At 38.9% G+C, this 24315-nt stretch overlaps 1 protein-coding gene and 1 pseudogene across 4 annotated transcripts in view; one reads left to right on the top strand and one right to left on the bottom strand.

The window, feature by feature from the left end:
- PIK3C2G (phosphatidylinositol-4-phosphate 3-kinase catalytic subunit type 2 gamma) overlaps positions 1-24315 on the top strand; it is a 669174-nt gene that overhangs the window by 620965 nt on the left and 23894 nt on the right. For all 4 annotated transcript variants that reach the window (XM_061417725.1, XM_061417726.1, XM_061417724.1 and 1 more), the window contains one exon: positions 11202-11296. In XM_061417725.1, coding sequence (XP_061273709.1) covers positions 11202-11296 — 95 coding nt within the window. The remainder of the gene's footprint in view (positions 1-11201; positions 11297-24315) is intronic.
- On the bottom strand, positions 631-2288 carry LOC133248625 (dnaJ homolog subfamily C member 21-like; annotated as a pseudogene).

Genomic DNA, 24315 nt, shown 5'->3' with positions numbered 1-24315 from the left:
AAACTTTCTCTAATTACCTCATGTCTAATAGCTCTGTGTCAAAAGATATCACTTAAAGTGTAGCAAATCAAGCAATAAAAAATTTTAGCATATGTAATATTAGTATTAGAAAAACACTGAGAAAGATCACAACATTGAATGTAATTGGGTGGTAGATCAAAGTAGATGAGAAAGATCATCACACTAATTTTATCTTTGCTTCTATTAGGAAAGAAATATTGTCAAAAGAAATAAAAATCTAAGAATATTAAATAAAATAACCACTAGAACAAAAATTAAAACTTCTATAAATATCATAAGTACATAAAGCAAATTACTTTGTGAAAGACTTTCTTTAAAAATCATTGTTAAAAGTTATATTTCTTTTTTTATGTGTTAATTTAATTCTCCTGTACATTTCTGTTCACATGAGCCAACAAAAGTCAAAAATGCATACTTTACAATATTTACCTGTTTTGAGATATTCAAGTCAATTTCAGATGGCAAAAGTAGAATTCAGTCACTAATGACATGTTTAAAAATATATATATTTTAAAAAATGTTTTTACAAGATAAAAAATAATCTTCCACAAGATCATTCTTGCAGATCTTGCAGATCACTGAAATTTTAACTCTTTAGATAATTTCACTTCAGTTTTTGGTTTCAAAATCTAGAGACAATTGAAAGGAAAAAGCATTGGCAGAATTTCTATTTTTAAGTCTCTCTTTTTTGTTTCAACTATTTGTTACACTGTTTAAAGATGTTAAGGATGAAGGTGCTCTTTGACTGATGGCCTTTAGATGATCAAAAAGTTTATTTCGGGATGGAAATTCACTGTGGCAGGTTGCACAGCTGATAAGCACATCACTCATTGTCTGTGGTTCAGCAGGTACTCTGACAGACTTTTTAGTATCTTTGGCTTTCTTTCCTTTGGGTTTAGAAACCCTTTTAGCCTCAGTTCTTGGGTCATCGCACAGTTCCACAGTCTCTGTGACCCCAACATTTTCTTGGAGACTATCTTCCAATTCTCTGGCATTGTTTTCATTTAGGTTGGTATCTTCCAGGTCAAGCTTTACTCCTTCTCCAGTTCCATTTTCATGGAAATTATCATCACAGTTCTGTGCTGGTTTCTGTTTCTTTTTCTTCTGTTTTTTAGAAAGCTTTTGTTTTGGCGCCTCCTCCATTTCTTCCTAGGAATTGACATTCAGACTGTTTTTACCAGTTTGAGGTCCTGAAAAATTTGCTTCCTCCTCCTCCAACTGTTGTTTTAATAAGGCAGCCATTTCCCGATGCTTCTTTGATTTTTCATGATTCCTCAGAGCCTTTTCAGTCTTGAAAGACTTATCACACGCGGGGCAGTAAAGGCCATCATAAAGTTCTGTGTCCTCGGCCTCATCTCTGTCTTTACCATCCTATCCGTCTCTGAGCTCCAGTTCTTCCGCTTCATCTTCACCCAATCCATCTCCAAACTGCTTTTCATACTGCGCCTCCATCTCCCTGAGCTCCTTCCCCAAGTCAGCCACTGCCATCCAGCTCTGCTCTCTGTACTGCTCTGCCAGCTTGGCCTGTTTTAGCTTCTGCTGCCACCTCATCGCCTCGGCTTTCCTTGCCTTCTCTGCATTTTGTTCTTCCACAAGCTTTCGATGAGCCTGCACTCTTCTATCCTTTTTATGGATGAAAGCGACCTGCTGACGGACAAGTTCATTCTCCTTCCTCCCCTTTCCTCGCTTTTCCTCACTTTTTCATTTGTTTTCTTTTTCCATGGCTCATTCCTCCCAGCCGTTTGAAGCCTGCTGTGTATCATATTCTTCTTTCCAAGCAAAGTTCTGAGTGCAGAAACTCTGCCGGTAAGCATAGAATGGTGGACTACCATATCATAGTCACTCTGGGAGTCTCCAAAAGTTGGGAAATCTTCCATGTCCTCTTCTAAAGCAGATTCTAGTTCTTCCTTTGCAGTCATTTCAAAGTCATTACGGTGCACCGTGTAAAAGCCCTTTTCATCATTGCCGTAACCAGGGTAGCAGGTCACAGTAAAATAGTGAAGCAAGTCTAAGCTGTCATCTTGATATTCTGCATCACGTCCACCTTTCACCAGAGCTTCTCTATGATTATCGCACCACGCGCTTTCCTGAGGGTCGCTCAACACATTATACGCCGCTTGGATTAGTTTAAATTGTTCAGCTGCTTCTGCGGCATCATCCAGATTTTTATCCGGGTGCCCTTTCTGGGCCAGCTTCCGATAGGCCTTCTTGAGGTCCTCCTCGCTGGCGTGGCGCTGCACCCCTAGCGCTTCGTCGTGACAATTCATCGCCCGACAGAGCAGGGGGCTCCGGCCGGGGCGGGGCTGGGCTAAAGTGGTGGCAGCGGCCCTAGTGGTCGTCTCCTGCGGTGGGAGCCCGGCGCCCGCACGGGACCAGCCAGTGAGTGCAGCGGCGGCGCGGGCTATTTCTTTACTAATTTAATAAGAACAAAGAGAGAATATATTATATCAATAAAAATAAGAATGAAGAGAAAAACTATATATCAATAAATATAACTCTATTAAGAAAATTCCTATAGGAGTGAAAGGGAAAATCCTAACTATATTTAATGTAAAAATACACCTAAAGCAAAATGATTTTAGAAGACTGAAAATTGAAATATAGGCATAGGTATATTAGGCAATGGGGCTTCCTAGGTGGCTCAGTGGTAAAGAAGCCTCCTGCCACTACAGGAGACGAAGTAAACACGGGTTCAATCCCTGGGTGAGGAACATTCCCTGAGTAGGAAATGTCAACCCACTCCAGTCTTCTTGCCTGGAAAATTCCATGGACTGAGGAGCCTGGTGGGCTGTAGTCCATGGAGTCACCAAAGAATTGGACACGACTGAGCAACTGAGCACACACATATTAGGCAAGGCAAGAACATGGAAATCAAAAGTCACAAGCATATATAAAAACAAATGCAATTTAGTCCCAGAAGACTTGAATAGAACTTTAGACTATAACAAGTACAATTCTCAATAAAGATATAAGCAACTGCTGCAACATGTATAAAATTATGGAAATTGTGGAACATACAAGGAGAAACATACGAAAACAAACCAGTAATAGGATATTCTAATTTACTTCTCTTGACTTTTGAAAGATTGAGTAGAAAAAATAAGCTATACATAGAAAAACTAAATAGTAACATTAATAAGGCAAACTGTAATTTATACCAAACTCTTATTCTGAAAATACAGAATATATCTTCTTTTCAAGAGCCCATGGAATATTCATGAACACAGATTATATAGTAAGTCACAAAGGAAATTAATTTCAATAAATCCTCAAAAGTAGAAATCGCCTAAGAAATATTCCCTGATCATGAGACAATACAGTGAGACACCCATGGAAAAATTCATAAAGCTAAAAGATACTTAAGTTTGAAGGTTTAAAAAATTAAGTTCTCTTGAACAACTTTTGGGTCAAAGGACTTACAAATCAAAATTACAAAACTTACAAAGAATAGCAATAATGAAAAACCACATCTCACAAAACTACAAGAGAAAGATAAAGCAGCACTCAGAGGGAAATTGGAATAATTAGAATAAAAGCCAAAAAACAAACCAAAGGAAGACCAAAAAAAAAAAAATGGGTAAAGGTAAAACTAAATATATGAGTTAGAACAAAGCTTTTCACCATTGAATATGATATTAGTTGTCAGCATGTCCTAAATGAATTTTATTATGTCCAAGAAGATATGTGGGCTTCCCAGATGGTGCATTTGGTAAAGAATCCATCTGCCAATGCAGGAGTTGGAAGAGAGGGTTCAATTCCTGGGTTGGGAAGATCCCCTGGAGGAGGAAATGGCAATCCACTCCAGTATTCTTGTCTGGGAAATCCCATGGACAGAGGAGCCTGGCGGGCTACAGTCCATGAGGTCACAAAGAGTCAGACACAACTCAGCAAGAAGATATATTGAGATACGTTCCCTGTGTATTCACTTTGATGAGAGTTTTTATCATGAATAAATGTTGCATTTTGTGAAATGTTTTTTTCTGCATCTATTAAGATGCTCATGTAATTATTATCCTTCCTTTTGCTAATATGGTATTTCACATCGATGGATTTGTCAGTATTGAACCATCTTTGTGTCCCTGGAATAAAACCAGCTTGCTCATGGTGTATGATCCTTTTTATATATTGTTAAATTCACTTTTCTGTTATTAAGGATTTTTACGTATATAGTCATCATAGAAATTAGCCTGTAATTTTATTTTATTGTAGTGTCTTTGTCCGGTTTTGGTATCAGGGTGGCCTAGTAAAATAAACTTGGGAGTTTCTGTCCTCTTCAATTTTTTGGAATAGTTTGAGAAAGATAGGCATTAGTCCTTCTTTATATGTTTTATAAAATTCCCCTGTGTAGTCATCCAGTCCTGGACTTTTGTTTGCTGGGAGTTTTTAAATTACAAATGCAGTTTCACCACTGGTGATTGGTTTGTTCAAATTATCTATTTTTCTTGACTCAATCTTGACATGCTGTATGTTTCTAGAAATTTGTCCATTTCTTTTAGGTTATCCAAGTAATTGGCGTCTGACTCATGGTAGTATTTTATGATTTTTTTTTTTTTTTGTATCTCTATGGTATCAGTATGTATCTCTATGGTATCTTCTCTTTCAGTTCTCATTTTATTTGGGTCCTCTTTTTTTTCTTCTTGGTGAGCCTGGATAAATGTTTATCAATTTTATCTTTTAAAAAAACTAACTCCTGGTTTCATTGATCACTCATGCTTTCTTCTGTATCAATCTACTATTCATTCCTTCTAGTATGTTATTTATTTAGGCTATTGAATTCTTCATTTCTGATTGAGTCTGTTTCATATTTTCTAGTTCTTTGTAAATTTTCCACTGTATTCATCTATTCTTTACCCTAATTCAATTAACATTTTGACTGCCAGTGCTTTGAATTCTTTATTTCTGTTTCATTATCTGCTTTTTCAAGGGTTTTCTCTTGCTCTTTCAACTGAGAGCATTTCCTCTGTCTTTTCATTTTGCTTAACTTTCTCTGACTCCATGAATTTAGTGTGAAACAGTTGCCTGTTGCAGTCTTGAAGGGGTGTTCTTATGTGGGAACATCCCTATTCAGACCGCACACACTCAGGGCTTTAATGGGAGAGCTGGATTTGACATGGGTGCAAATCACATCTTTAGTCAGGGTGTGATGACAGCTACCCCCTTGGTAGGGAGTGAAACTGGAAATGGAAGGGCTGGAGCTGGAGTCAAGTGCTAAAAAATGGCAAGTTCCTTTTTAAAATAGTTTTACTTATTTATTTTTGGCTTTGCTGGGTCTTCCTTGTTGCCCGGGCTTTTCTCTAGTCACGGCAAGCAGGGTTACTCTCTTGCTGCGGTATGCGGGCTTCTCTTTGCAGTGGCTTCTCTTGTGGAGCACAGGTTTCAGGGTGCAAGGGCCTCAGTAGTTGCAGCACACAGGCTCAGTAGTTGTGGCGCACGGGCTTAGTTGCTCTGAGGCATGTGGGATCTTCCTAGATCAGAGATCAAACCCATGTCTGATGCATTAGCAGGTGGATTCTTTACTATTTAGCCACCAAGGAAAACCCACAGGTGCCTTTAAGGGTGGGTTTTCCCCTATCCCCACCCTGGAACCTATGTCCCAGAGTTGGGGAGTATTGAAGCAAGGGGGCCCATGCAAGCTATCAGCTTGTGCCAGCCATAGCAGAGGTCCAAGCTTTCTGCGCCACACTGCCTGTGCAAGCACCTGCAAGTGTGTCCCTTAGCTCAGTTGCAGCCTGAGGTCCAAGTATTCTTCATCCTTCACAGTCAGTCACTGCCCCCAGCCTCCACCACCCTCCTTTCCACTGTGGAGCCACACCACAGGGCAGGCAGGGCCCCACATGGATACTCAGCATGTACTGGGGCATGAGCTGCGGTGGAAGGGCTGCTTTAAGAGCTCTGGGCTGCTTCTGATGCGCAGCTTGAGTAAGCACCAACCATGGCCACTGCCACCCCACAAGACTTGCCCTGGGTCTGGGTAGTCTCTGGATCCCTAAGTTATGTCTTCTCCTCAGTAATAGTTGCCCTAGATCCAACACCACACTATGATATGAAGAGTGAATGGGGCTGGAATATTCACTCAACTGGGGCTGGGACATGCACCAAGGTGGTTGTGGGAAACCGAGCGGCCACTTGACCACCTCCTTCTTCCCGTCCTGGGGGCAAGCCAGTGTGCATGTGCTCCTCAGGAGCAGAATCCAGGCTTCTCACAGCTCCCCTACTAGTTCCAGTGGTCCCCCAGCCAGCCAAGGGGGCGCTTCTTACAGGACTGGGGTGCCCAACTCACAGCTCTCACTGCTCACTCCCCAGGGCAGGTGTCTTCCAATGAATTCTCCCTTTTTCTCTGAGTCTCTCCCAGGATCAAAGATCCCAACTCAATCTCTTTTCTTTCCTTCCTACCTGATTACATGTATATCTTTCTTATAGCCTTGATTGTATAGGAGTCCTTCTGCCAATTTCTAGTGAAATTTGTCCCACATTTAGATGTATTTTCTGATATGTTCTTGAGGGGAGGTAAGCTCTACATCCCCTTACCCCACCATCTTGATTGATCTCCAGAAGATTTATTTTTAACAACATGAGCTAATTCTACGGTTTATAAACAAAAATAAACAAAGAAAAATCAGGAAAACTTAGCAAAACAAAGAGGTGAGGTTGCCTTATCTGATACAAAAACACATTAAAAGTCTCAATAATTAAAATGGTGTGATGTCAGTGCATAAGTAGAGGAGCAAGTAAAACATAATGGAATGTCCATAGAGTCAAATATATTCAGGAATTTAATAGGTGCCCAAACCAGTAAGAGAAAACAAAGAATGTTGGCATAGTATACTTCATACCATATGCCAGGAAAAATACCAAGTGAATGAAAGACTTTAAATGTAAATAATGAAATCATATATATGACAAAGAAAACATGGAAAAATTATTTTTAATCTTGGGATGAGCTGCAATAGCTGTGACAGCTGAGTGCCAATGAATCGATGCTTTAGAACTGTGGTGTTGGAGAAGACTCGTAAGAGTCCCTTGGACTGCATGGAGATCAAACCAGACAATCCTGAAGGAAATCAATCCTGAATATTCATTGGAAGGACTGATGTTGAAGCTGAAGCTCCATTACTTTGGCCACCTGATACAAAGAGCTGACTCACTGGAAAAGACCCTGATGTGAGGAAAGACTGAAGGCAGGAGGAGAAGGGGATGATAGAGGACGAGATGGTTGGATGGCATCACCGACTCAATGGACATGATTTGAGCAAGCTTCGGAAGATGGTGAAGGACAGGAAGCCTTAGCATGCTGCAGTCCATGAGGTCAAAAAGAGTCAGACACAACTGAGCAACTGAACGACAATGATAAATTCAGAAGCTGTAACAATTCTGCATGATATAAGACACTGTAGCAAAGTTCAAAAAAGTGAAGATAAGTGACAAAATGGGTGAAATATTTGCAAGTATTTAACATGTTACCATCTCCTACAAATTGGTTTTTAAAAATGACCAAATATAAAACAGTGTAAAGAATACAATAATAAATAAATAAATAAATCCAAACCTTCAGAAAACAAAAACAGAATGCAAGTGGCTCTTAATGAAATGAAAGAATCCTCAATGTCACTCGTAAGAAAAATGCAAATTACAGCTACACTGACCCTGTTTTAACTCATCAGATCAGCAAAAATTCAAAAACTTAATTAACAAGCTTGGTTATGAATCAGCAAGTACTCATACACTGTTGGTGGTAATGCAAATTGGTACAACCTTCATGGAAGGCAGTTTGGCGAATTTACCAAAATTACAAATACCAATACCCATTGACCCCGAAATTCTGCTGTTGAAATTTATCCTATAACACTTGTACAGGGGTACAAAATAATACACATACAAAGCTATTTAATGCAGCATGGTTTGTAACAGCTGGAAAGCATTGGAAACAACCGACTTGCCCATCAGTGGGTAAATTGTTAAATAAATTATGGTATTTCCTCATGATGGAATATTCTGAAAGTATATTTAAAAATAAAGAAGCTTTGTATTATTGATATGAAAGTATCTCCAAGATGGTTGTGCAGAAGAGTAAATATGCTATTCTTTTTGAGGAAAAGGGGGAAGAATAAAAATACTTATTCATATTTACTTAAATGGAGAAATTCTGGAAGAATATGTGTCCCTCTGGAGGAATACTTGCAAAACTAATAAAATAATAATTGGAGAACTGGCTGGATAGGTATTAGGAACAGGAGAAAGACTTTTTACTGTGTACTTTGAAAATGCATTTTCACTTTTGAATCATATGAATATATTATCAGCTGAAAGTAAGTTAAATTTTGAAATGCCATTTTTAACATGAATGTACACATTATGCATAATAAGCCCTGTATTATCTACTGTATGGCATGCATTCAAGCATTTCAACATGGTCATTCTTTGGATCAACATTATTTTAACAGTTCTTGGGGTTACTATAAATGGTTAGATTAAGCATGATGAGATTCCCCCAGAATAACTTGAAACAGAAAAATCAAAATATTCTAGCATCTTCTTGTCCATCTGAAGCTATTCTCAAATCTCTCTCAGGATTTCTGATGGTCCAGTGGTTAGGACTCTGAGCTTCCAATGCCAGGGGCGCAGGTTCGATCCCTGGTAGGGGGACCAAGATCTCATATGCCCTGTAGTCAAAAAAACAAAAAAAAAGCCTCCCTCTCTGGGCTGTTCATTTAAAGTCTTTCCCCTTAGTTTACAGACTCTTCATCTACCCTTTACCGCATGATATTCAAAAACAGGCTGTAATTCTATTTTATTTTATGTACATATAATCACACCAAAAAAAAAAAACAGGCTGTAGAGATCATTTGACCAGATATCATTAATTGTCTGCATAAGCTTGGACCAAATACTTCAATTTCCTCAGGTGTAAAATGGAAGTAAACATAAACTTTATAGATTTGCTGTGAGGATTTAGTGAGTTATGTACGTGAAACTCTGAGCCCACCATTGGCATATGATAAGAATTCTAGAAATACTAAGCACCTCGACTGTTCTTACACTGACTACAAGGACTTCCTGTGTTGCAGTTGTTTAGTCGCTTAGTCGTATCTGACTCTTCGCAACACCATGGACTACTGCACACCAGGCTTCCCCGTCCTTCACTAGCTTCTTGGGTTTGCTCAAACTCATGTCCATTGAGTTGGTGACTTCCTAGTGGCTGGCATTCCCAGTGGGTTCTAAACTCTGATGTGTTTTGATGGATACTCTGGTTACTAATCTTGCATGAGATGGTTGGATGGCATCATCAACTCGATGGACATAAATTTGAGTACATTCCGGGAGTTGGTGATGGACAGGGAAACCTGGCGTGCTGCAGTCCATGGGGTCGCAAAGTCGGACACAACTGAGCAACTGAACTGAACCGAACTGATCCTCTTGTCAATTCAAGTAACAGTTGTATGGCTATCATTTAGACACTCATCCATAAATTTATATTAATCTCCTATCTTTGAATTAATGCTCCTCTAATTCAACACATTAAGTTTCTTATTAATGTGTCTAATAATCCTTTCACTCTTTAATTCAAAAATAATGTTCATTGTTCATCAGAAAGTATCAGCATTTTTTAGCATCCTCATACCAAAAGTTCAGCTACATTTTTTAATTATGAAGTGCAGTTTACCCATGTAATACAGTCAGAATTACCTCATAGTATCTCAGACTCACAGTATCACTCTATCACTGTAATCAAGATATTCTTAGGAAGAATTCTTTATTTATCTACATAATTGTCATTTTAGTGGTAAGAAACACTCGATGTCAATTTTAATTATTTCAATGTCAATAATCCACATTAACATGAAAACTATTAATAATTAATACACCTGTTTACAATGTGTGCAATTCTAATAAACATGTAAAAGACTTTGGGAGAGGAAACATACCACTCAGCTTTAATATTCAAACGTTAGGGCCAGAGAGCTAAGATTGACTATCAGAAAACAACCTAGACCCCAATAAGCCCACAAGACATTGCCAAATTTCTTATTATTAATAAATTTCTTCTCTCTGAATTCCCTCAGAGAACATACAACCAGTGATTACCAAGGGAAATATTAGAAAACTGTGAATTATATTTAATCCTTGGGCTATAAACTGGAAATTTTTAATTAAAAAACTAAAGCCTTCATTTTAATGTTGGAATGCTATTATATAACTTGAAAAGAAAATTGAGGTTTACTTTTGTCATTAAATAGACGTTTAGTGCAACATTATGGAGCAAGTGCTGATTTACATATCCTTTGGGGAAAGAGGGAAAAAAGTAAGCCTTAAGGGAGATTGTAATCTACTAAGCAAATTGAGACAGGTAAGGTAATAATTAAAATATAAATAATAAGTGATAAGGGCTGTGCTAGTGAAATTCAGAGGGAGGTGACCACAGAAACTATTTTGCATTTTAATTCGGCTTTGTGGAGAGGTAAAAATTCAACAGCCAGAAATAGTGAAAAGAGATCATTTCAAATAAAGGGAATAATATGAGCAATGTCTGGAAGCAAATAGCAGAGCATGTCTGTAGAACTGAGCATATGGACTGCAGTATGAAATAATATTAATGGGAAATAAAACAAACATGGATTCAATAAGAAGCAACAATATGAAGCCGAGAAATTCAGAATTTTTTTCATAAGCAATGGAAAGCTATGAACAGTACTTTGATTGAAAGGGTAATTTTATAAAAGTTGCCCTAGGAAGATTATACTGGTAATTGTATACAATATGGGTTACATTTGGGTTCTGGGGATGGGCAAGAGAGTGTTCTAGCAATTTAGGCAAAAGATCCATATGCATCTGAACTAGGTGCCATGGAACTGGAAAGGAAGAGACGAGGTAAATATATGGAGTATATTTTAGTTTTAGTCTTTGAATGTTCAGTGTATCATGTGGTCATGCTCAGTCACGTCCAACTCTTTGCAGCCCCATGGACTGTAGATCACCAGGCTCCTCTGTACATGAGATTTCCCAGGCAAGAATACTGGAGTGGGTTCCCATTTCCTCTTCCAGGGGATCTTCCCCACCCAGGGATCAAACCCACGTCTCCTACGTAAGCAGGCGCATTCATTACCACTGAGCCACCTGGGAAGCCCCCATCCCATGATCAGCCACTTCCAATTTAACTCACTGAAATTCTACTCTTTCATCAGGTGAGAAGTTTGCTGACAAGAAGCCTAAAGTGCAGTTAGTCATATCCTACAAAGACGCGAAGCTGACCATACTTGTGAAGCACATGAAAAACATCGTGAGTTTCTCTTATCTAATAAGAAACATGTAAACCTACATTTAGAAATAACTTTCTTCCTTTAAGCAATTAATGTCAACACTTGTGAGAGGAATGGGGCCAGCCACCAAGTATCAGTGAGGAACAATGAGCCAATTACAGTATTCAGTATGCTCAGTGTACAGGATAATGGTGATCCTTGCTGGAAAGGCTATAACATATTTCACAGGTAAAGTCCTAAAATGAAAGTCAGACTTTTTTCAAAGTAAACTGTCAGAACAAGTCAAGTCCAGCATAGATAGAATATTGAGAACCAAAAGAAGGAAAAGAAGAAAAAAAAAAAAAAAAACTAAGTCCCAACAGTTTACATCTGTCTCATCAAGCTAAGCTTCATGGAAGGCTGACTCATCTCTTTGAACAGTGCCAACACCTTCTATGTGAAGCCAGAGAAGTAATTTTCTCACAGATTCCCATTTAGTGCTTTGAACACTTATCATATTCTGATATAATTGCTCAAAGATGTTTTTCTTCCCTCAAAAAGTAATAATTTTTCCAATAACAGGGACCCCCCATCTTTGCATCCCCAGAACCAAGAATGGTAGTTAGCCTCTAAGGAAAACCAAAAACTGCTCTATTATACCCCATTACTCCCTGAAGATGGGTCAAGTCAGAGAGACCAAGATGGCAATTGCTGCTGCTAAGTCACTTTAGTCCTATCCAACTGTACAACCCCATGGATGGCAGCCCACCAGGCTCCTCTGTCCACAGGATTCTCCAGGCAAGAATACTAGAGTGGGTTGCCATTTCCTTCTCCAAGGATGGCAAATGCATCATGTCTTTAAGAGAGGGAGCCTTCTGTGTCACAGTTAGTCTCTCAGTCATGCCCGACTCTTTGCAACCCTATGGAGTGCAGCACGCCAGGGTTCCCTGTCCATCACCAACTCCCAGAGCTTGCTCAAACTCATGTCCATTGAGTCGGTGATGCCATCCAACCATCTCACTCTCTGTCATCCCCTTATCCTCCTGCCTTCAATCTTTCCCAGCACCAAGGTCTTTTCCAGTGAGTCAGTTCTTCACATCAGGTGGCCAAAGGATTGGAGATTTAGCACCAGTCCTTCCAATGAATATTCAGGACTGACTTCCTTTAGGATTGACTGGTTGGATCTCCTTGCAGTTCAAGGGACTCTCAAGAGTCTTCTCCAAACCACAGTTCAAAACCATCAATTCTTCAGCTCTCAGCTTTCTTTATCATCCAACTCTCATATCCATACATGACTACTGGAAAAACCTTGATTTGTCTAGATGGACCTTTGTTGGCAAAGTAACATCTCGGCTTTTTAATATGCTGTCTAGGTTTGTGATAGCTTTTCTTCCAAGGAGCAAGCAGCTTTTAGTTTCATGGCCACAGTCACCATCTGCAGTGATTTTGGAGCCCAAGAAAACAGTTTCTCATTGTTTCCACTGTTTCCCCATCTATTTGCCATGGAGTGATGGGACCAGATGCCATGATCTCAGTTTTCTGAATGTTGAGCTTTAAGCCAACTTATTCACTCTCTTCTTTCACTTTCATCAAGAGGCTCTTTAGTTCCTCTTCACTTTCTGCCGTAAGGGTGGTGTCATCTGCATATCTGAGGTTATTGATATTTCCCCCTGCAATCTTGATTCCAGCTTGTGCTTCATCCCAGCCTGGCATTTCTCATAATGTACTCTTCAGAGAAGTTAAACAAGCAAGGTGACAATATACAACTTTGACGTACTCCTTTCCCAATTTGGAACCAATCCATTGTTTCATGCCCGGTTCTAACTGTTGCTTCTTGACCTGCCTACAGGCTTCTCAGGAGGCAGGTCAGGTGGCCTGGTATTCCCATCTCTAAAAATTTTCCACAGTTTGTTGTGATCCACACAATCAAAAACTTTAGCATAGTCAATGAAACAGAAGTAAATGTTTTTCTGGAACTCTCTTGCTTTTTCTATGATCCAGCAAGATGTTGACAATTTGATCTCTGATTCCTCTGACTTTTCTAAATCCAGCTTGAATATCTGAGTCACCTTTAATTGGTTAAACGTCTGAATCTGGATGCAGTAAGTGGCAAGGGTAACACTAAGCCTCACTAGCTTCTCTGGTCTTCCACTAGCCTAGCAAAATGGATCCTCCACATGGCAAAACTCCCCGGAGAATCCACTAATGTGGCAAGTCAGAAGCACTACTTCGGCTCTCTCCTTTGTGCATATAAATCTCTAAGGATGCACTTGGATGGACTTAAAGGAACAAACTCTTCTCAACATGATGTGCATCTGGAACATACTAGCACTTGATAAATATTTGTTCACTGAAAAATATTTGGCATAATTTTCAGGGAATACATCCTTTATAAATTTAGTATTAGCCAGACATCCAAAGATGCCTGTCTGTAAATCTGTGTTGTTTGCAATCAGCAATTTTTATAAGAACTGGGCAAATATTATTAAATGTGCTTTGTAGAACTTTTACTCTTTAAAAATAATTATTTTCAATTGCTTTAGCTTATTTAAGTTATATGCAGAGGGCATCATGAGAAACGCTGGGCTGGAAGAAGCACAAGCTGGAATCAAGATTGCCGGGAGAAATATCAATAACCTCAGATATGCAGATGACATAACCCTTATGGCAGAAAGTGAAGAGGAACTAAAAAGCCTCTTGATGAAAGTGAAAGAGAAGAGTGAAAAAGTGGGCTTAAAGCTCAACATTCAGAAAACAAAGATCATGGCATCTGGTCCTATCACTTCATGGGAAATAGATGGGGAAACAGTGGAAACAGTGTCAGACTTTATTTTTGGGGGCTCCAAAATCACTGAAGATGGTGATTGTAGCCATGAAATTAAAGGATGCTTACTCCTTGGAAGGAAAGTTATGACCAACCTAGATAGCATATTCAAAAGCCGAGACATTACTTTGCCAACAAAGGTCCATCTAGTCAAGGCTATGGTTTTCCAGTGGTCATGTACGGATGTTAGAATTGGACTGTGAAGAAAGCTGAGTGCTGAAGAATTGATGCTTTTGAACTGTGGTGCTGGAGAAGACTCTTGAGAGTCCCTTGGACTGCAAGGAGATCCAACCAGTCCATTCTAAAGGAGATTAGTCCTGGGTGTTCTTTGGAAGGACTGATGCTAAAGCTGAAACTCCAGTACTTTGGCCACCTCATGCGAAGAGTTGACTCATTGGAAAAGACTCTGATGCTGGGAGGGATTGGGGGCAGGAGGAGAAGGGGACGACAGAGGATGAGATGGCTGGATGGCATCACTGACTCGATGGATGTGAGTCTGGGTGAACTCCAGGAGTTAGTGATGGACAGGGAGGCCTGGCGTGCTGCAATTCATGGGGTCGCAAAGAGTCGGACACGACTGAGTGACTGAACTGAACTGAACTGAGTAAGTTAATCAGCTTAACTGAGAACAGCAGTTGTTTAAGACAGTCTTAGGCTGGGAAATGAAGATTAAGTTAGATATAATTTATAGCAATATGTATGTTCATGGACTTTAAGAATCTATATAAATACACATGATAAAGAAATAGTATTTAAGAAATAGTGTTAATCAATTTAACAGAATTTATATATATATATATATATATATATATGACATATAATGGGCAATTGAAAATAGTCCTCTTGGAAACTATACATATATTTCAGTAATGTCATTGCTGAAGACATTTTAGAACATGCCTGTCGACATTGCTTTTAGATCTGCAGATAAACCACACAGTAAGCTTGTTGATATTATTCAACAGTCACGCCTAATGTTTCATCAAAAACAGTATTAACCAACCTGATCACTCATTTTATTCATTAGGGAAATCCCCAAATTACTTTTGACAGTTTTCAAAAATGCATTTTACACTCCGATCAAGTTGTACTACCAATAAGTATATTCAAAACGAGTGTGATGAAAGCATAAAGGAGGGGAGTGAGTAAGAGTAAGAGTTTAAGATTTGGATCAAGTTATGAGTAAATGGAAAATGAGACAGTGAATCCTTTAAAAATTTGAAAACTGCTTGGAATTCCCCGGTGGCTCAGACAGTAAACAATCTGCCTGCAACACAGGAGACCAGGGTTCAATCCCTGGGTGGGGAAGATCCCATGGAAGAACATGGTCACCCACTCCAGTATTCTTGCCTGGAGAATTCCATGGACAGAGGAGGCTGGCAGGCTACAGTCCATGGGGACACAATTGAGTGACTAACATGTTAGGGCCACTAGGGCCTATATGTTGCCAATGCCCTTGAAAGGGAAGTTGTTAATAATGAAGTCATGTTTCCTCCTGGTTGTTCTCTGCCCCCTAATCTCTTAACATTGCCCTGGAACTCATCTCTTTCTCTCTTTTAAAAATATTTTCTTTGCCTCACCTCACAGATGTGGGATCTTAGTTCCCCAACCCAGGTTCAAACCCTTGCCCCTTGCATTGGAAGTAGATTCTTAACCACTGGACCACCAGGGCAGTCCCTCTTCGCTTTTTATTGCCAGGCCTGTAGCTTTAAATACCCTTTACATGTCTTTTCCTTCTGTATTTATAATACAACTTGAAAGTCTCCCTAAAATCCAGTTATATGTACAACTGATTACTCAACAACTCTAGTAGAAATTCAATAGGCATCACGACTTAACATACATCCAGTCAAACTTCTGATTATTTTCCCCCTAAACCTGTTTCTTTGGCAACTTGTCTCACCTCTAAATAACACCCTTATCCTACTAGTTGCTCAGGTTAAAATCTTTAGAGTTCTTTTGACTGCTCTCAAAAACTACATCCCAATTTATCAGCAAATTCTCAGTTTCATCTTGCAAAATAAAGCCAGGATTCCATTGTGTTTTACCACCACCACTACCACAATTGGATCAAGCTGCCATCTATTCTCACTTGAATTACTGCTGTTGCCTCTCAATAGCTTTCCCTGATTTTACCTTTATATCAGGAGCTCCCAACCTCCAGGATCTAATGCCTGATGATCTGCAGTGGAGCTGATGTAATAATAATAGAAATAAAGTGCACAATAAAGGTAATGTTGTTGAATCATTCCCAAACCATCCCCCCACCCCCTAATCCATGGAAAAACTGTCTTCACGAAACCAGACACTGGTGCCAAAAAGGTTAGGGACTGCTGCTTTATATCTTTTTAGTCTTTTTCTAACCTAGCATCCAAAATATTCCTTTGAGAATAAAAGTCAAATCCTATATTCCTCTGCAGAAGGAATCTCATTCTACTTACAATGATAGCCAAGTACCACCCTTGACCTCTCCAGCTTCACCTCACGCCTGTTGTAATCAGTCCCAGAGTCGTGTCAGACTCTTACAACCCTGTGGACTGTAGCCTGCCAGGCTCCTCTCTCCATGGGATTTCCCAGGCAGACTCCCTAAATCACTCCATTCCAGCTGCAATGATTTTCTTCCTATATCTTGAATACTGAAGCACGTTTCTGCCCCAGGGCATTTGTACCTACTACTCAGCATACCTGGACTGCTTTTCCCCAAGCCTGTGGTTCAAATTCCCCAGTGGTTCAATCTCACATATGCTAAACAGCTATTTTTACTGTCACCTTTTCCCATGAGGTCCTCTCCTACTCCCATATATAAAATTGTGGAAACACCCCTGTTGGTTGGCACTTCCAAACTTCCTTCCTCCACTGCCCTGTATCAGTGTTATAACCCCAGGGCTAAAGCAGGGTCAAGTATATCATAGGTGCTCAATGAATACTTTGTTAAATAAAAGAATATTAAGTTACTTCTAATGTGGACAACAATCTCTCACCTTCCCAAAATCATCACAACAAAGTTCTCACGCTTTGCATTTTTCACAGTTTCTTTTAAATGACTACTTTATTTCTTTGGCTTATCTGAAGACTGAGATGACACTATAATGCAAATGACAAAAAAATCTATCTATAAATTCTAAACACATTTTCTTTGCTCATTTCAAGTTGTAACTAATTGTTATTTATTTTTTTCGCCTTCAGTATTTTCACATGCTTGAGTAATCAGACTAAAGAAGTTGTGTTTGATTTTAATATTAAAATGAATTATTCTGCCTGCAGTTCTGTTATATTTGATAGTAAGCTTGATGAAAAGAATTGTTTATCTTATATTAAATCTTTGAAGCTTTGCTGTCAGAACTACTTCCCTCCTGTGAATTCACAGCCTAAAACAAAATTGCTAAAATTCTTCCCTTTCAAAGCCACACAATATGATTTATCCTAGTGAACAGAGACTGACAAAATAGTGCAGTTATTTAGAACTGACCAAGATTTTAAAAAATAATAGTTCAGTTTGTATAACTGAGAAACAGAAAAATGATTTACAGTTAAAATATGTCTTTAAATCTTTCTAGTGTTTTCCCATGTAGCCTACATTAAAATGCTCTCTTCCACTGACTTCTGCGATCTCTCTTTGCATTGCTGTGTGTCTCCTGGTCTTGTGGATTCCCCTAGTGTTGTGTCATTTCTAGACTGTTTTCTTCTACCTGCTCCTGAGTTATCACGTTCCAGAAGCCTCTTAAGATAATCAGTAAGGATTACTGATTAGCATCAGTAATGGCATCAGTAGGGATGCCAAACCCCCTTCTGATATGGAATATGCTCACACCAGGAGAGTCTCCTTAGTCTGTAACAGAATAATAAGTCATTTCATATGAAGAGCAAGTAATGACCCGGAAAGTCGGATATATCTCAGCTGGAGTGCTCTTTAGTCCTTTCCTAAGACACAAAATGGCAGAAAATCCTTACTGTATGAAATCAACGGAAGAGAGAGAAGTAGTCAAACACAACAAAAAGAACTAAATACACACATTAAATTTTATTATGTTTTATTTTTAAAAATTCTTACAGTTTTACTATGTATTTGTAGTCTGGCAGGGGCTGGGGGGTCTTGTTTTTAAAATCCACATTCCTGGATGCAACTTCCATGACATTGACTCTGTCAGTATGGGTTGGGATTTCTGCATCTGCCTTTTATAGGCGATTCGTGGATTCCTCTACTCTTGCATTTCTAGACTTGTTTTCTTCTCTCCTGCTCTCAATTCTTTTCAATTTTTTAAAATCTAGACCTTTAAAAGAAATTTGTCATTGCTCCATCTTAGATTCACTTTATCTAAATGAATGACAATTTCTTGTTAAAGGGAAATTTTCTAATAATAATTATTCAAACAATTATATTTGCCTTGTATTCCATGAATAAAAATTGTTCTTCCAGAGTTGGCGTATTATGACATCCATTTCCCATTTCAAAGAATAAATGAGATGCAAAGCAATGAACAGTGAGGAGTACCCAGCCCAGATATACATAACTTACTTTGTTTCATGACTTTTCAACCAAAAAATTGACCCTCAAAGATTACCAATTGTTTCTTAAGGAAACAAACTATGTTGTAGTTCAGTTGCTAAGTCCTGTCCGACTCTTCCCAACCTCACGGATGCAGCAGGCCAGGCTTCCCTGTCCTTCACTATCTCCCTGAGTTTGCTCAAACTCACATCGATTGAGTTGATGATGCTTCCAACTATTTCATCTTCTGTTGCCCACTACTCCTCTTGTCCTCAATCTTTTCTGCCATCAGGGTCTTTTCCAATGGGTCAACTCTTTGCAACAGGTGGCCAAAGTACTGGAGTTTCAGCTTCACAATCAGTCCTTCCAATGAATATTCGGGGTTGATTTCCCTTAGGATTGACTGGTTTGATCTCCTTGCAGTCCAAGGGACTCTCAAGAGTCTTCTCCACACCACAGTTCAAAAGCATCAATTCTTCAGTGCTCAGCTTTCTTTATAGTCCAACTCTCATATCCATACATGATTACTGGAAAAACCATAGCTTTAACTAGACAAACCTTTGTTGGCAAAGTGATGTCTCTGCTTTTTAATATGCTCTCTAGGTTAGTCATAGCTTTTCTTCCAAGGAGCAAGCATCTTTTAATTTCATGGCTGCAGTCACCATCTGCAGTGATCTTAGAGTCCAAGAAAATGAAGTCTCTCACTGTTTCCATTGTTGCCTCATCTATTTGCCATGAAGTGATAAGACAAGATGCCATGATCTTCATTTTCTGAATGTTGGGTTTTAAGCCATTTTTTTTCACTCTCCTCTTTCACATTCATCAAGAGGCTCTTTAGTTCTTCTTTGTTTTCTGCCAAAAGGGTGGTATCATCTGCATATCTGAGGTTATTGATATTTCTCCCAGCAATCTTGATTCCAGCTTGTGCTTCATCCAGCCTGGCATTTGCATGATATGCTCTGCATAGACGTTAAACAAGTAGGGTAACAATTCACAGCCTTGACATACTCCTTTCCCAATTTGTAATCAGTCTGTTGTTCCATGTCTGGTTCTAACTATTACTTCTTGACCTGCATACAGATTTCTCAGGAGACAGGAAAGGTGGTCTGGTATTCCCATCTCTAAGAATTTTCCACAGTTTGTTGTGGTCCACACAGTCAGAGGCGTTGGCATAGTCAATAAATCAGAAATAGATGTTTTTCTGGTATTCTCTTGCTTTTATGATGACCCAGCGGATGTTGGCAATTTGATCTCTGGTTCCTCTGCCTTTTCTAAAACCAGCTTGAACATCTGGAAGTTCACGGTTCATGTATTGCTGAAGCCTGGCTTGGAGAATTTTGAGCATTACTTTACTAGCGTGTGAGATGAGTGCAATTGTGTGGTAGTTTGAGCATTCTTTGGCATTGTCTTTCTTTGGGATTGGAATGAAAACTGACCTTTTCCGGTCTTGTGGCCACTGATGAGTTTTCCAAATTTGCTGGCATATTGAGTGCAGCACTTTTACAGCATCATCTTTCAAGATTTGAAATAGCTCAACTGGAATTCCATCACCTCCACTAGCTTTGTTCTTAGTAATGCATACTAAGGCCCACTTGACTTCACATTCCAGGATGTCTGGCTTTAGGTGAGTGATCACACCATCGTGGTTATCTGGGTCATTAAGACATTTTTTTGCACAGTTCTTTCGTATATTCTTCCCACTTCTTCTTAGCATCTTCTGCTTCTATTAGTCCCATAACATTTCTGTCGTTTATTGTGCCCATCTTTGCATGAAATGTTCCCTTGGTATCTCTAATTTTCTTGAATAAATTGCTTTCCTTTATTTCTTTGCATTGTTCATGTAAGAAGGCCGTCTTATCTCTCCTGCTGTTCTCTGGAACTCTGCATTCAGTTGGGCATATCTTTCCCTTTCTCCCTTGCTTTTTGATTCTCTTTTCTCAGCTATTTATAAAGCCTCCTTGGGCAATCATTTTGCCTTTTTGTATCACTTTTTCTTTAGGATGGGGTCACTGCCTCCTGTATAATATCATGAACCTCTGTCCATAGTTCTTCAGGCACTCTGTCTACCAAATCTAATTCCTTGAATCTATTCATCATCTCCATGTAAAATTATAAGGAATTTAATTAAGGTCATACCTGAATGGCCTAGTAGTTTTCTCTACTTTCTTCAATTCAAGCCTAAATTTTGCAATACAGAGCTGATGATATGAGCCACAATCAGCTCCAGGGCTTGTTTTTGCTGACTGTATAGAGCCTCTCCATCTTTGACTGCAAAGAATATAATCAATCTGATTTCAGTATTGACCATTTGTGTTGTTGGGAAAAGGAGTTTGCTGTGACCAGGGTATTCTCTTTACAAAACTGTTAGCCTTTGCCCTGCTTCATTTTGTACTCCAAAGCCAAACTTGCTTATAACTCCAGGTATATCTTGACTTTGGCATTCCAATGCCCTGTGATGAAAAGGACATCTTTTTGAGTGTTACTTCCAGAAGGCCTTTTAGCTCTTCATAGAACCATACAACTTCAGCTTCTTCAGCATCAGTGGTTGGATCATAGACTTGGACTACTGTGATTTTGAATGGTTTGCCTTGGAAATGAACTGAGATCATTCTGTCGTTTTTGAGATTGCACCCAAGTACTGCATTTTGGGCTCTTTTGTTGACACTGAGGGCTACTCCATTTCTTCTAAGGGATTCTTACCCACAGTAGCAGATATAAGGGCCATCTGAATTAAATTCACCCATTCCCTTCCCTACAAGTTCACTGATTCCTAGGATGTTAATATTCACTCTTGCCATCTCCCACTTGACCACATCCAATTTACCCTGATTCATGGACCTAACATTCCACATTTCTATGCAATATGGTTCTTAACATCATTGGACTTTACTTTCACCACCAGATACATCCGCAACTGGGCCTTGTTTCTTCTTTGGCTCAGCCTTCATTCCTTCTAGAGCTATTAGTAATTTCCCTCCGTTCCTCCCCAGTAGCATACTGGACACCTTCCACCTTGGGGCCTCAATTTTCAGCATCATATCTTTTTGCCTTTTCATATTGTCCATAGGGTTCTCGTGGCAAGAATATTAGAGTGGCTTGCCATTTCTTCCTCCAGTGGACCATATTTTGTCAGAATTCTTCACTATGACCTGTCCATCTTGGGTGGCTCTGCATGGCATGGCTCACAGCTTCATTGAGTTACACAAGCCCCTTCACCACGACAAGGCTGTGATCCATGAAAGGGACTGTGGGTGGGGGGGGGGGGGCTGGGGCGGGCAGGAGCAGGGGGAGGGCAGCTAACATTGTACTCAGTGGTAAAAATCTTAGAGCTTCTCCTCAAAAATCAAGAACAAGACAAGGATACCCACTCTCACCACTCTTATTCAGTTAGGTCAGAAAAAGAAATTAAAGGCATCCAAATTGGAAAGGAAGGTATAAAAATGTCCCTGTTTATAGATGACATGATATTACATATAGAAAACCCTGACCACTTCTCAAACAGTTATTAGAATTAATAAATGAATTCAGTAAAATTGCAGGATACAAAATCACTACATTTCCCTCACTATCTAAAAATAGGGCATTCCTATGAAATCTTTAGTAAGCCAAAATGGTGAAAATGAAAAAGCAATTACCTTCAGCTGCATTTTGCTAACAAATTCACAGAATAAATCAAGATAAAGCATACATGCTCACAGACAGTTCAGAGCTATAGCAGCTTGATACTGAAGTTCTAAGTGTAGTTCTTGGGGAATGAGCTTGGCAGCATGTCTCACTGTTCAGGGTTCATGCTACCTTGAGCAATGAGAGCACTGCTATTAACAGATTGTTGCCCCCAAAAAACACTGAAGGCTGTTTTCACTTTTCACCTTTCCTTGTAAAAGCGAATATTCTCTGGATTTTGTTCAGTTAGCAAAAACAGGTGATAATGTAGGTTTTTCCTAAAAGCAAAATGGCATAAAGCAAACTTCCAAAAAGCAGAAAATACATATATATACATATATATATATATAAATCACCTGCATTATAGTAATAATGAGCAATCAGAAAGAGAAATTAAGATAACAATTCCAAGTATAACTGCATTTAAAAGAATTAAATACCTAGGAATAAATTTAACCAAGGAGATGAAAGACCTGTTCACAGAAAAGTCATAAGATACCAAAATAAATTTGAAGAATTAAAAGTAAATGGAAAATATTCCATGCTCATGAATTGGAAGAATTAACATTAAATGTCCATACTACCCAAAGTGGTCTACAGATTCACTCAATAGTTTTTTAATATAAATTTATTTATTTTAATTGGAGGTTAATTACTTTACAATATTGTATTGGTTTTGCCATACATCAACATGAATTCGCCACAGGTATACACGTGTTCCCCATCCTGAACCCCCTCCCTCCTCCCTCCCCGTACCATCCCTCTGAGTCATCTCAATATGAATCAGTTTTCTATCAATATCCCAATGGCCTTTCCAAAGAAACAGAAGAAACAATCTTAAAATTTGTATGGAACCATAAAAGACCCCAAATAGCCAAAGCAGTCTTGAGAAAGAACAAATTTATGGCATATGAGCCTAAAACATACAATAGGGGAAAACAGTCTCTTTAATAACAATGCTTGGAAAACTGGACAGCTACATGCTTTAAAAAAAAAAAAAAAAAAGGAACTGGGTCACTATCTTATACTTGTTGCTTTTATTTAGTCGCTACGTTGTGTCTGTCTCTTTTGTGACCCCATGGGCTGTAGCCTGCCAGACTCCTCTGTGCAGGCAAAAAATAGTGGAGTGGATTGCCATTTCCTTCTCCAGGGAATCTTCCCAACCCATGGATCGAACCTGAGTCTCCTCCGTTGGCAGGTGGATTCTTTACCTGAGCCACCAGGGGAGCCCATCTTATACCATACACAAATCTTAAGTCAAAATTGATTAAGGACTTGAATATAAGACTTGAAACCATAAAACACCTAGGCAAAAAAAAAAAAAAAAAAACACTGGAAAAAGGCTCCCTGAGATTGATCTTTCTGATGATTTTTGGATTTGATACCAAAAATAAAGGCAACAAAAGGAGAAATAAACAAGTGAGACTATATCAATCTACAAAGCTTCCACACATCATGGAAAGCCATCATCAACAAAATGAGAAGGCAGCTTACTGAATGGGAGTAAGATACATGATTAACAAATCAGATATCTAGTAAAAGACGAATATCTAAAATACAGAGACCTCATATAATTCAGCAAGAAAACCAAACAAGCAAATTAAAAACTGGACAGATGATCTGAAAAGACATTTTCCCAAAGAAAATATACAGATGGCCAATAGGTACTTGAAAAGGTATTGCACATCACTAATCATCAGGAAAATACTAATCAAAACCATGGTGAGATATCACTTCACAAATAGAATGGCTATTATAAAAAAAAAAAGACAAGAAATAACAGGTGTTGGCAAAGATGTATAGAAAAGTGGACCCTCATCCACTGTTGGTGGAAATGTAAATTGTTATTTTCCCTTATGAAAAAATATGAAGTTTCCTGAAGAAATTGAAAATAGAACTACCATGTGATCTAGCAATTTTACTTCTGAATATTTATTCAAAGAAAATGAAAATGCTAATTCAAAACTATATGTGTACTTCCATGTTTACTGCAGCATTATTGGCTGTAGACAAGATGTGGGGGCAACCTAAGTGTCCATCAATGGATGAATGAATAAAGAAAGTGTATAGTCATACAATGGAATATT

The sequence above is a fragment of the Bos javanicus genome, chromosome 5 (genome assembly GCF_032452875.1).
Source record: "Bos javanicus breed banteng chromosome 5, ARS-OSU_banteng_1.0, whole genome shotgun sequence".
Classification (NCBI taxonomy): domain Eukaryota; kingdom Metazoa; phylum Chordata; class Mammalia; order Artiodactyla; family Bovidae; genus Bos; species Bos javanicus.
Note: the sequence above shows the minus strand (reverse complement) of the source record. Positions and strands in the feature narration are given on the sequence as shown.